The sequence below is a fragment of the Barbus barbus genome (assembly GCF_936440315.1).
Source record: "Barbus barbus genome assembly, chromosome: 7".
NCBI classification, from domain to species: Eukaryota; Metazoa; Chordata; class Actinopteri; order Cypriniformes; family Cyprinidae; genus Barbus; species Barbus barbus.
Window position 1 is genome coordinate 33,439,691 of NC_136735.1, and position 15,167 is coordinate 33,454,857.

A 15,167-nucleotide genomic window follows, 5' to 3' on the forward strand; every position below is an offset into this window, starting at 1 on the left:
GGTTCATCTTTGTCTCATCGGTCCATAAACAGCTCCAAAACTCTTCTGGCTCACCTTTGTGCTTTTTTGCCTTTCTATTTTTGGTGCTGGTCAGAGGTTTGCATCTTGCTGTGTAGCATCTGTAATTCTGTGTCAAAGTCTCCTGAGGACAGTAGATTGTCAGAGCATCACCCCAGCTTTCTGGAAGTTGTTGGTTGCTGGTGTCGCTTGTGGTTTCCAAACTCTTGATTTCTCCATGCCCTTTGTTTTTGCTATAGCTCTAATTGACTTCCTCTTTTCTTTTAGCATCCAAATTGCTTGCTTTTCTCTCAAAGTCAGCTCCCTCATCTTCATCCTGGTTTGTGTGTGTCATCATCGATTGCAGGATTCAGAATACAGAAGTAATGGATATAACTGATACAACGCATTCCCTGCTTTTAATATCTGAAGAATTAATGCAACAGGACACAGCTGATCACTTAGAAAGACCTGTGAGGCAACTGCTCCAATACTTATGTTCACATTAGATAGTGGGATGAAACTGTAAAAGTGCTGAACTTCTTAGCTGGTAAAACATCTATGTGTTGAATCACCCAATATGAAAATGTGACATTCTGTAGTTTTGTCTCATATTCATCTTTTAATCATGTTTGTAAATGTCTCGACTCCACAGCCAACAGAGCAATTTTGTCTTTACTGTTCCAATACTTTTGGAGGGCACTGTATACACACACACACGCACACACAACTACTACTACTACTACTACTACTAAAGCACTGCTTCATGAGAATGCGCGATCACAGCAGAGTTGGTGGATTTCTTTATTGGATTCATAGGGGATGTAGTTCTTCACTGGGATAGCATCATTGGCCACTTAACACAACTGACTAGAGGCTTCTACAGAAGCTTATGCCAATAATGTGTCACATCAGAGAACAAAATAAGTTGATATATCATTTATTTGGATAAAATGAATGTGATTTTTACTTTTGAATCACTGCTGTTGCACTGTACAAAGAAATATATAATTTTAACTTAATAAAGGCTCGATCCAGCCAGCACAAAGAGCTGTGTTTGTGTATTCACACTAAAGGTCATTCTATATCTGTTTGCATTTCTTATCAACCTCAAACGTATACTTATGAGGATTTGCATGATTGTGCAAATGTGTTTAAGATTACAGAACGTATGCGTTTACTTCCTGAATGCTGAAAGGCATCGTTAAAATGCTACTGGGTCCCAGGTGGGCTAGCAAGACCTGGATTCTCCTGATGAGCAATCTGTCCAATCAGGCAACATATTGTCAGGGCTGACCATAATGAGCAGCCAACATGTGCTGTCATGCAAATGAGCACAGGCTACTTCGGCACAAAACATGTGGCGCTGCGCTACTAATTTTCCTTTTTGATCTCTGGCTAATTTGCCTAATTACGAAGGCAGTTTCAGTATGGACTATTCTGTAAGGGTGTTTACACTCCATTCTAATATACCAACAATATATCATGTTTAAAAAATATAATTGCAGCAAACTGAATCCAAACGTGGACACTCATACACACACCCCCGTAAAGTTTTACTAAAGTGGAGATAAATGCAGAAAGCTATTAGGGTGAATTTCACAAAAAAATCACATCACTTGGAAATTAAAGGCAAATTTAAGAAATTATGTTTTCATAAAGACAATAAGGCCTATTTCTAGGACATTAACATTTTACATTGTGATATTATTTTTATGATAATTAAGTAAGGTACATTGTTTTACTAAATTCTAATTACCTTAATGTGTTTGGATAATTTTTGTCCTTTATTTTTCATTAATTCCAAGGGTGAAAACCAAGGGTGATTCTCATTTTACAATATAATGTTTTTGCTTGAATTTTAATAATAAATAATAAATTTATAATACTGCTCCGGGTGTGTGTTCACGGTGTGTGTGTGTGTTCACTGCTGTGTGTGTGCACGTTGGATGGGTTAAATGCAGAGCACGAATTCCGAGTATGGGTCACCATACTTGGCAGTATGTCACTTCACTTTGCACTTTGTAAATGAATAGGTGGTGTGTGTGTGTGTGTGTGTGTGTGTGTATGTATGTGTGTATATATATATATATATATATATATATATATATATATATATATATATATATATAAAGCGTTCATTAAAATTAGCACAAATACTACAATTATAAATAAATTCCTCAAAATCCGTACTCAGTCGTTATGAAAAAATTAATTGCAAAAAAAACCAAAAAAACTTAAAAATACTTTCTAAAAATATTTTACAACAACCTTACTTTTAATTTCTATTAAATGTAATATCTATAATCTATAGACTAATATTTTGGAATATCCCCAAAACCAGTAAACAATGAACTTTATAAAAAAGCTAGCATTTAACTACAGCGGCAAATCTATTTTTAATTAATCTCAAAAGTAAATGCATTAATTTACCCAGTCTACAACCATGAAATGCTGTAATATTGAATCTTAACACTGTTACCTTTATTATATCAATTAAACATCATTATCAGACGTCAATAACCATAATGCTATATATCTCCCAATGACATCTCAAGCCCAAATATTGTTTTTCTTCCCTCAGCCACCTTCAGGGCTGCACAAATCCATTCTAACAGCTGGAATCGTCAGTCACACCACATCCACAAAGGACAGAATAATAACTATCATCATCACCATTATCATAATTAGCATTGTCATATGAAGATTGCGTTGCCCAGGGTATCAGTGTTGGACTATAACCAATACTCTTACTAAAATTTGACGAGTGAAGACACTACAATTTTCTGCCATTTGCTGTGTCCATGGGTGGTTGTAGGGGTGTTGTTATGCTGTTATTAAGGTGTTCTGATGGTTTGCAAAGTCAAAAGTGGCCACCAAAATTCAAAAGGTTATTTGTTCCCTACATCTGGCCCAAGTCATTCTGATGACTTCACCACTTCTCAGTAAATCGTGAGTTCAAATTGTACATTGCACTTCTGCTTATTCGCTACGTTTTCTCTTCTTGCCCTCTTCTGTAGAAACCCTCACTAAAGAATCCTTAGGACTTGCTCCAATTCTTAAAGTGAGGCAGACACAGATGGCGGTTGAAAGATGTTATTAACCAAACACCCTAAACCTCTCTATCCTAAAAGCCCTGCAGGTCTTCGTGTCTGAACCCTCCTTCTGTTAATACCAACAGGAGGAGTAATCCAAATTAAAATAAGTAAATCAAAAGAGACAAAAGTGTGCTGTTATTATTTTTTACTTTTTAAACAAATAAAATACCTTTTTTTCCACAATGAAAGCCTTTTCATAATTTCCCCCAACAAATCCAAAAAGAAATAGAAAGAAAGAGAAAGACAATTAAGTATAAACCAACAAAGATATATTACTTTCTATTTATTTTTGGATTTGAAGATTGCGTTGCCCAGGGTATCAGTGTTGGACTATAACCAATACTCTTACTAAAATTGATATATATATATATATATATATATATATATATATATATATATATATATAAACATGTTTCAAGAAACCAGTGCATTAACTAAAATTTCTCAACACAGAAAACAGCTAGACACAAGTGCAGCACATTTTAAGATGTTCCGGTAAATCACAAATGCCATCTTTCACAGAAATTGATGCCATTAGGGACATCATTTTGTGACAGCACTCAAGTATGTCTTGCACACTGAGATGTGATGTTTTTATACAGTTATGATGAAGATACTTTTCCATGACACATAAAAGATCATGCAAAGAGGTTTTCAGAGCTCCGGGTTATTTCTATGCTATCAGTGATGCTCAAGTTCAAGGAAAGGTTCACTTCCAGAATAAAACAAATTCCTGATAATTTACTCACCCCCTTGTGATCCAAGATGCTCATGTCTTTCTGTCTTCAGTCGCAAATAACTTAAGGTTTTTGAGGAAAACATTCCAGGATTTTTATCCATACAGTGGACTTCAATGGTGGTCAACGGATTGAAGGTCTAAATTTCAGTTTGAATGCAGCTTCAAATGGCTCTACATGATCCCAGCCAAGGAATAAGGATTGTATCTAGCAAAACGATCAGTCATTTTCTTAAACAATAAAAATTTATATACTTTTTAACCACAAATCTAAAGCATTTATTAATCTCAGTTAATGTTAATTCCAACAGTGTTAAATAATGGGACCTTACTGTAAAGTGTTACCAACACTTATTTATGTGGTCATGATAACTTTGGATAATCCAACGAATGAAAAACGCTTCATCTAATTTTAATTTTACCAAACCAAAAGATAATGTGGGACTTATTTTGTTATGAATTATGTAACACTTGAATTTAAAGGTCACATATACTTTGGTATAAACTGTATACCAGCACTCTATTATACTATAAATACAATCATATCATCCAGCCTTGGTTCAGACAGTGCCCTCAGTCAGGTTATTGTAGTTCTGTGAAACAATAATTTGTTCATGTGTGTGTGAAATTACATTCTTGCAATGCAGAGTCCATTCCCATTAGCTACATGTAATTCCCATCATTCCAAGTGTTGGATATCACAGAGAGATAAAATAAGAAATGTATTCAAATAGTAAGGGGGTGTCCAATATCTCACTGCCCAACCCTAAGACTTTACCAGTGGCCAGCTATATATAGGTAGTAAAACCATATGGTAGACCCCAGTATTAAAGAGACTGAACTGAATGCAGAATGATTTGAAAGAGCATGAGAACAATGATTAATCTGTTCATTTAGAGACTTAAAGCAAGTGAGCCAGTAAAAGTGTTATGCTCTGCATTTAGATTTTTCTTAATTCTGCATCCCTGTCTTGTTCTAAACAAACAAACAAATAAATAAATAGTAGTATTACTTCTACTGAAATTATTATTATTATTATTATCGTCGTTGTTGTTGTTGTTATATACAGCTAAATTTTGTCTAATATAGCATCTACTCATCTGCACAATAACATTAAACCTTGCCATTCAGCACACACAAAAAAATAAATACTAATACTAATAATAGCTTTTGTAAATATAGTATATACTTTAATTCAAGTCTGCATTATAAGTTAAACCTCTCATTCCATGGTAAAGTTTAGCTGGCCTCTTTTCATCTAAAACTTTCACTGCATTGAGGGAAATAAGTGATGAGCTCTCCACTGTGGACAAAAAGCAACGATTATAGATTCTCACAAGGTCTTTTTAAACCAGTAATCCAAGGTGACACACTATCACCCCACCTTCACAGAAGGAGTTTTATGAACCTTTAAAACTGAGAGAAACTGCAGTGATATTTCTATAGGATTGCAACGTGACATCTCCCCTCTATCTCACCTAAACAGAACAACAGAAAAGAGGCCATGAGGCTTGATGGACACAAGAAGACACAGATGTTGGAGTACAATCGCTTATCGCTCTCTCCCATTTGCTCTCTCTCTCTTTCAGTCCCTCTTTACCTTTCTTTCACATCCACTACCATAGCTGGCATTTTTGAGCACATGCTCATTTATTACAGGTCACTTGGAACACAAGGAAGAGTTTAAGGGGACAAAGTGACCAGTGTTTCCAACCTGCACAGCAGCACGCTATTCCACAATAAACACAAAATAAAATAAAATAAATATATTATCTGCTCTTTAACTCGAGGCTTAAGACTAAAAATAAAAAATCATAACAGAAGTTAAGTTATTCAGGCAAATTGGAAGAGAGGGACTTATTCTGAAATTTCAGGTGTCAAACTCAAAAAGAACATTCTGAATATTGCCAAATTAACTGCTAGTTGCTAGGCAACCATTCCATCTATCCCATAATTACACAAAATATAATTAGTCACAGATCTTTCATGCATGCAAAGGCTAGTAAGTGTTTTCAGTTATTGTTATAACTGTTCAAAATATGGAGGAAGAATAATAATAAAAGGCCAGAGCAACAGCATGCCAAGGAGGTTGTGCTACATCAGAAATAACTAATAACATAAATCCAGGCTAAAACTTGCATGAGCTGTCTTTAGATGCAGTTTGTTGCTTCAGTTTCAGATGTTCAGATGTATGCCTGTATAAATGATCACATTAGTATGGGAAGTAACGGATCACAGCTGACGAAGAGGCATCGAGCCAAACAGTTCTGACAGGATTGAGAAAGACTGAGAGACAGTGAAGAGAGGATGAAGGAGGGGGACGATGTCTTAGAGGCAAACAGACAGAAGCCATGCCACAACCACAGAAAGAGAGCAGCAGGGGGTTATTTTCAGAGAAGAATGTCAAGTGGTGGAAAAAACAAACACTTACGCTAGTGAAAAGGATATATATTTTTTTAACTACTCTGAAGTTCCCTGAAAAAAGGGCAATCCCATAGATTATAATTAGCTTTACTGGGTTACTCTATAATAAAGAACTGACATGTCCATGTTGTTTGAGGCAGAAAAAAAAAGCTACTTGGTAACTCTACTGAAGAAAAACAAAATCTTTAAAATCATTGAAAATTCTAATACATGACAATTAATATTTTTAACTATGCGGGTGATTCTCACAAGGGTGTGTCCAGGTCACAAATGAAACCAAAAAATCTAAAGTAAATAATAAAAAGTTGCAAGCCAGTAAATATAACTGGGCAATTATCTGTTTTGTGTGTGTGTGTGTTTTGGCAGGTTTCGTGATATTCTGAAATTTACACAATTTGCAGTTCTGAAAATGTTGAATATAATAATTATTAATGTTATTATAAAAGATTACGGTTGAAACATTATTAATCATTAAATGTCCACAAAAATGCAATAGGTGTCCTTCTACTGTAAGACATGGACAACGAGTGTATTTTAATGTCTCCATGACAAACAAATTCCTAATAAGAGGATTAAGCTTGGCTGAAATTGCAAACAACATTTCCTGCCCATAAAAAAATATTCATGTCTAGACACCATATCAGTGACAAGCTTAATTACTGGGAGACTCATTGGGACTCTCAAATGGGGCTTAATCCAAGTTGACGCTGAGTAATAATTTGACTGCATTCCCAAGTCAATATCCTTTAGAACTTAAATGTCACATCTCAGCCTGGGTCAGATGTTGTGCCATTTATCTGCAGACTGAGTGAGCTGAAGCAGAAATTAGATCCAAAAGAAAATGTATGAAAAAAAAAAAACATGAACTGCAAAAATATGAAACCTGATGACCCTGAAATCATTTGTGAAGAGTTTTCTGCACAGGGAATTTTAAAAATATCTTCAACAAACAGCCTCCAGTAAATGAAAAATGTTTCGGTACTATAGCAATCTTACAATACTCAAATTGACCTTCACCTTATCAATTCAGTAATAAATACAAGATCCGACTCCGAACAGAGATGCATTCAATTGTTCAGTTGAAGTAATTTGACAATTATACAAATAATCATTCATGTACAATGATTTATCATCTTAAATTATAGATAATCAATTAGGATGTTGTTTTTGACCGTGATTGAAATGCAATGTGACCATGAGCCTTGTTCATTTAATCGATCACTCATAAAATTCAGTCATGTTATTCATTTGAACTACAAACTTTAGAGTAAAGATTATATTAGAGTCTCAGAACATTGCATCCATATTTGTGCAAATCTCACTAAACCTGTGTGTCTAGTATGTCTAGAAATTAATTAATGATTGAATAAATCAATTTAAATACATTTTAAATATATTTGTTAATGTGCAAAATATCTGTACATCATGAAAGTATGTTTAGATTTAAAGAAATAAAAAATAAAGTAATAATATTTTACTGAAGTACACTGAATGAGAATAACGATTGAGAACAGCAATTAAAAACAACAACTTTTAATCACTATAATCACGATTTCCTTTTGAGGTAAACTGTGAACATGTTTCCATGAGATTTGCCGATTCAGTCAACAGTTATATTCATAATAAAAACTAAAACACATGAATCAACAGTAAAGGTCTGCCTCCCTGCATACAGGCGTCACAATGCTCATTTATATGATAAACCCCTTCCACATTTCTCCTTGTTCATACACTGCACAACAAAACTTAATTCATGCACCGCCAACGCTGAGTTCGCTTCTCACAGTAGGGATGCAGAAATATGCTGAGCAGCTATTTGAACACAGCGGAGGGGTCCGCAGCGCGACGCCAAGCGCGCGTTCTGCTGAGCGCGCTCTCGCGCGGCGTTCCACTAAGCGCCTTTACGCGCATCGACACATTAAAATAGACTCTCCCCTGACTGTAAGTCTATGACAGCACATAGAACCACATGCTATAAAATTGTGAAATTTATCACTGAGACTGGGAAGAGTCTCAACATTCCCGATGGCCATTCTGGCGTTTCCATCTAATTCTCTCAAGCGCCACCAACAGGTCAAAGTTGCACTTCCGTTTATTCTTTTAAGCCTTCAACACTGGTATAAATTTTTTATTTTTTTTTTGGAACATGCTAAGTCATGTAATTTCCACCATTTTCAATTTCATAAAAAGCATGCTATCAAAGTACACCTACAGTGCTTCTTCATCAAATTTCGTTCAGGTCACCGTCAAACTATTCTTGTCAAAACTGAATAAAATCAATCTGATTAACCAAACCGTTCACATGTCACACAACAACAATTTTTGTGGCAAGGTTGCCAAACAGGAAGTGGGAAATATTTGTAATGTATTTGCCTATTGAAACAAAACTTGTCAGATATCACTGGCATGTGATCCGTTTGTGGACTGAAGCAACTACTGGTTTTGCTTAGAACTTTTCAATTGTTTGGCCTAAAGTCGTGACTCAAGGTCAGCCATATTGGGCACCAGCCATTTTGAAATGAATTGAAAAAACTTTTTTTTTTTCTAACTCCTTCTCAGAGTTCATGGGATGTTCACCAAATTAAGGTCAGATCATCTTCAGACCATGCTGGACTGGCATATCAAATGTTTTATTTTACATTCCCAAGTTCTCATGTAACATGTCAACAAGTTTGACAGCACGCATGCCAGACTAAGGCTGTATCTCAGCAATGCTTTGGTGTATTGATTCGAAACTTTCTGCATGACATTTTTACAATGTCCTGACAATACCTGACGAATTTCGTGACAGTGCCAACTATAGGACAAAAGTTATAAGCATGTGTATTAATCACCATCATCCCCAATATTAAATATACTCTGCTGCTATACTTATATGGGCCACTCAATTTCAGGAAATTATAAATATCAATGAAATCAGATTGCCTGGCGTTCCACATCCTGACTACTGATTGGCTAATATTACAAAATAGACACTGGACAAAATGTATAAACAAACAGAGATGGTATACGCTGCACTGAGTCCTCAAATGCGTGTGTGATTCCAATTAATTACTCCTCTGGTCGTCATAAAGCATACACTTCACAATCTTTCAATCTCCGGTCGTTTAAGTGCAGCAAAGTAGTCGATAACAACAGCGCACACCGGACAAGTGCGCAGCTTGCCAAGACCCTTTACGCACCGGTACCATCACTCACCTGACTGCCCGCTGCTCCTCTGAACCACCACAGTTATGAAGACGAGGCAGAACAAGAGAAGAAAACGAGGCGACCACATTTCTGCTTATTTTAAGAAGTTATATCTCCATACATTAGCATGATCAATAGAGAATCCGGGCATTGACAGTCCAGCGTCTGCGTCTCCAGCGCGCACACTCACGTCTTCGTTCCAAAGCACATTCTGTTACAATAAACACAGCTGGAATGGTTTGCTTTTGCGCTGTTTTTGTTTTTTGAAAAGTAATTGTGTCTGATTATCCGGAATGAACGACTTGTAACCATTTCATTACCTCGATGGATTCGGAACTTCGGCTTGAGCGTCAAGACACGCCCCTCCTTGTGCTGAACACCGCCTATCTGAATTATGAATGGTCAAAAGAGGCGCTTTAACAGACAAGGCCACGCCCACCCGCGACTGATTTGCATATACACCTGCTTTCATTGCTGTTATGTCAGCGGCTTTTAAACACTTTCATGCCAAGGATGATCCTCCTGCGAGGGACTCCCTTCATAAAATATAGTTTAATCTGTAAAGTAGTGTGATTTTGTAAAGACAATAGATCAAAATTAAATGTGATATTAAATAAATGATATATAATTATTAGCTACAGCCAAAATAAATGATTAAAATATTATCTTAATAATCAATTAATAATCTATCTATCTATCTATCTATCTATCTATCTATCTATCTATCTATCTATCTATCTATCTATCTATCTATCTATTAGAAAATGTATGTGCTCGATAAATATGATGACGTACAAAAGGCAAGGCACATCTATATAACAATTTTTAGGTCAAATTTATTATTAAATGTATTTATTCAAATGAATTATGCCACAGAAGTTAAAATAAAACCTGTAAATTAATAACTGAAAAATACATACAGTTACATCCGAATAAGTTCTAATATTAATATCTAAATAGGTTCTAATACTAGTTCTAATATAATATAAAGTAACACATTTTCCTCTTACAGCCTTACCATGCTCTAGTGACACTATGAACAGAGGAGTACAGTACTTTAGTTATTCCTATTGACTATGCTATTAAAATGATAGCATTTAATTGAGTTATGACCTCTCGATATACAATGGTTATGGTATATAATGTGGTATTGTGACACTGATACTTCATAAGTGTCTGCATCTGTGTCAGGATGAACTCTATTAACCTGTTCAGTCCCTAACCACTAGAGGCCCTCACATTACAATCAAGAATGCATTCTTAATGGTGACTCAGCATGATCAAAACCAGTTTTCTCTGTAAGCCATAATCTCCTTCAGAGCAGGTATTTGACAGTAGGTGGTTAGACTTTAACACACAATATACGTATTATAAATAGACATGAATTTACAGTAGGTTTTTATGATTCTTGAGTTCAGTTCAGTGTAGCATTGCCATAATGAAACAAATGCTGAAAAAAACCAATAAGAGGAATTTTCACTCAAAAATTTGATGTATTCCAAATCAAAACTATTCTGACGTTATTCCTTCTGTGGAAAGACAGCAATGGGAATAATGAAAACCTGTCAAATAAAAAGGGTAAATTTTAAGGGTATTGTGACATTTTCTCTCTCTCGGCAAATTGCAAGATATAAACTCAGAATTAAAAGAAAAAATTTAATTTATATTTTGCCATTCTGATTTTTTTTTTTTTTTTTTTCTTAGAAGAAACTAAGCCCAAAATGTTAGACAAAATGTATACAGTGGAGTGGAAACAGGTTCCCATAATTCCCATTGCTGTCCTTTTTTTGCCCTTTTTGAATTAAATGGGTTTCCATAGGGAATGTCTATTTTTGTGGTTAGCACGGAACTATAGATAACGTAACTACACCATCTGGCATCAAAAACACATTTTTTCAATGACGGCGATTCAAAAAAAAAAAAAAATAAAAAAAAAAATAATAAAAATAAAAAATTATATATATATATATATATATATATATGTTCGCAAGCAACAAATATATCTCTTCAATTATATTATTTCAGACAGCCAAACACAATTGTGTCCACACTCTACTGTAAATCACTCTGGAAACTCTAATAGCAGCTCCATGATGAACTGCAGAAGGCCACTGTGGGTTTTTGTGCAGTTCTATAAGATCAATATGTTCCAATGTTCCTTTTAGGACAGAACAGGGGGCATTCACACAAGGAAGAATGGCTGTGAGCTAATAATTCCTTGGCATTTTCTGCTCTTAAGACTCAGAGGTGAAGGTCATGAGAAATCCACATTTACTGGAAAGGCTTGTAAAGACAACCAGAGCCTATTTATTGATCTTCTTCACCCTTGACTTTAGATTTCCTTTACTTTTGGTAACATTTTGTATTCAAAATGCTCTCAAAGCAAAGTTTTATGAATTTAATTCTGCTCAAAGCAAAATAATGTTTGTGTTACTCTTGCAAGACAGATTTGTTATTCTGTATTTATAGTTTGTGTCTGAAGGACATTTAAATAAGTAATTCATTTTCATTCTCTGTTATTGGGTTTTGTTCTCCATATGCACTTATATTTACTGCCTATAGTGTTTGAAGTAGTACTGAATATTGCTGCAGGAGAATTTGTCTTCAGTTTTCTACTATCATACTATTTTTATAGAATCTAGACCTATTCCATCTATTAGAACACCCTCATGATGATTCTATACAATATTTCTTAGAAGGCACAGTCTCAATTATTGTTTGAAAGAAATGTCAAACAGTTTGGAATTGAGTCTTCATAGACAGTCTATGTCTATGAAAGTCTAGAAAGTCTTATTCTAATTTCAGAAATTTTGCTTATTTAGACTTGGCCTGTCACAAAATTTGGTTACATAAGCCAATGGCATTTGATGTTATTTATTTAATGTTACAAAAATATATAAATTAACGCTGTTGCTTTGAACGTTCTATCTTTCAATATGAAGCAACACAACTTTTTTCAACATTAATAATAAGATGTAATATGTTTAATGAACACAAAATAAGCATATTTACACAGATTTCTGAAGGTTCGAAGAATGGTGTAATGATGCTGAAAATGTAGCTGTACAATCACAGGAATAAATTACAATTTAAAATGTCTTAAAATGTAAAACAGTTATTTCAAATTGTACTAAAATCTCACTATTTGACTTTTTTTGTTGTTGTTGATCAAATAAACACAGCCTTGCTGAGTATAAAAGATTTTGTATTATGATTATTTTTGGAAGAAATAATCTTTTAACTGAATCCAAACCAAAATGTTTTAGCCTGGATATCCAAGAATATCCAATAAATCTGGTCTCAGCTGTTTGAGCCAGGCCTGCTATTGATGTTAAAACTATATGATAAAAAATTAAAACACATCAAGGAACCTGGGGCTGTGAGTCTGATATGAGTATGGCATATATAAAAGATGCACAGTCATGAACCGAACAAGTACAGTGCTGGGCAGAGTAAATAACCAGTCTGGCTTTTTGTCACTAAGCAAACATCAAACCTGTCTTGGTGGAGAACTTGCTATTTGCACACAGAGGCAGTTGTAATGGAAATCAGAGCCTTGAGAACCTCCCTCACCAGGACCCCACACATCGTCATCTCCATCCCCTAAAAAAAGGACCCCAGGTCCCTTTGTGTTACTTTGTTATACACTGAACGCAAATATGTCTGTGAAGATACTCAGTCATCCAGGTCAACAAAGAACATTTTGTTTAATTTATTCTGGATTATCATGGGGTATGTACCAACAGATGAATTATCATGGAAGGAAAAAACATATTAATTTTCGCTATAGAGAATACATTTTTCATGATAAAATAAGCAATAATATAAGCTGTAGAAACCCTAGGTCAATGATTTCAAATATTTTGTTTAATTGCCAGAAATAAACAAATAAATAAATAAAAACTACACTACCCATAATCTTAAAGAAAGCTTTAGGAAAAGAGAAGTACCTGTTACCATGGAAACAGGAATCACCAAAAGTTCAGCAGTAACCGCCCACTCACATAAAGCGTTCTGCGTGATGTAATCAATGCGGAAATCATAATTACAGCGTGATGTGCGAAGTGATTTACATCCAAATAAAATGGATGCACTAAGCAATTTACATATTTTTTCCTCACATTTCCCTTCCTGACAAAAACAAGGGGCTTTTTATCACTAATGCAACAAAATGAATTTTTTTTTTTTTTTGTATTTTCTCATTATCATGCTGCCCCAGAGAATGATGGGAACTGTGCTGTAATTGCATGAGCCTAAATGCGTCTAGTAGTGTTTCCAGTAAATATCTTGATTATTCAATAGCATACAAAAGGTGCGCCATCAACATAAAAAAAATAAATAAATAAAAAATTGTAAGAAAAAAGAAAGCCTTAATATGATCAATACAAATTTCCAACAGCTATGATTCTTTCACTGACATGCTTGGAAAGTTTTTAACGAAAATCCCCATTTTCCCCACAGGGTAAATATGACTCTGTGACTTGAACTCAGTTTAGGCACAAGAAGCATTGACAATAAAATTAGATATTAGATATTTATTTAGTCATAACTTCTGATTAGATGTCATGCATTTTTTTTTTTTTGGAGAGAAAGGAAAAAAAAATAGTGAAGAAACAATTTTTATAAATTCAGCAATGACAAGTAACAAATTGGATTGAATATGACATTTTTAAGTAGAAAAACTGAACTAGTATATTCTTGCAAAATGTAGTCCATAAATCTTAGTTTTATTTACAATTTCAGAAAATCAGATAGGGCCCCAGCATGTATCCCTGATGCACACCCCTACAGGAATGCCTTTGAGAAAAGAGAATTTGTGCATATAAAATGTGTATGATGGATAGGTGATATGCCTATTTTTTTATGACACATAGTATGGATCAATAAACTAATACCAAAGTAAATCAGATAAATCATAAATCAATTTTGTCACTTTCAAGACAATTAAACAATGACATAATTGAACATTTGCTTGTGTTAAAGTTAATAAGCATTCATGGGGGGGGGGTTATGTATAAGGGTATTTTAATGTCACCTCAGAAAAAAAAAATATATAAATAATTTAAACAGGGCATATTTTAATATATGTAGAAAAAAAATGAAGCTGTATGAAAGTTTTATTATTTTGATGCTTGAAAATCCCTTTTCATCTTTGACCCATAATCATTTAATTTAATGATTTAAAAATAATAATAATAATAATTAATTTAAATATAGTTAATAGACTGTACAATACAAAAATATATACATCAGGGGTCAGATGAAGTTCTTTTACCTTCAAATACTGAACAATTTCTACCCATACTCTTATGGTTTCAGTATAAGTTTACTGACAGCTCTAATATATGCACATACTGTAAGTGATAAACATATATATTACATATGCAACATACACATTGTATATGCCCACTTCCTATTTCCTCAAGGGCATTTCTGTAGGGGTGCATCAGGGATACGTGTTGGGCCCTGTCTAGTTACATTCCCTCCCAGTCTTTTAAATGTGTGTGACATCTAATCAGAATTTGAAGTGTTAGGAAGGGTAAAGGTAAGGGCATCACCAATTTACCTTCCATCTTTTCTGCATCCTCTCATCTTGCTCACTACCTTCACAGCATCTCTAGGTCACTGTGTCATAATACTTAGTTGGCCTCCTCTTCAATGATTTATGGCTTTATGCTAATCATGAATTAAAATGTGACTGTGAGTCGTTTAGAGGAGGGTAG

The 15,167-nt window shown here is 34.5% G+C and overlaps 1 protein-coding gene across 1 annotated transcript in view; it reads right to left on the reverse strand.

Moving 5' to 3' along the window:
* LOC306872319 (receptor tyrosine-protein kinase erbB-4-like) overlaps positions 1-9,532 on the reverse strand; it is a gene marked incomplete at both ends in the record, with an annotated part of 150,397 nt that extends 140,865 nt beyond the window's left edge. Inside the window, one exon of the mRNA XM_079420820.1 lies at positions 9,454-9,532. Coding sequence (XP_079276946.1) covers positions 9,454-9,532 — 79 coding nt within the window. The remainder of the gene's footprint in view (positions 1-9,453) is intronic.
* Between the last annotated feature and the right edge of the window lie 5,635 nt (positions 9,533-15,167).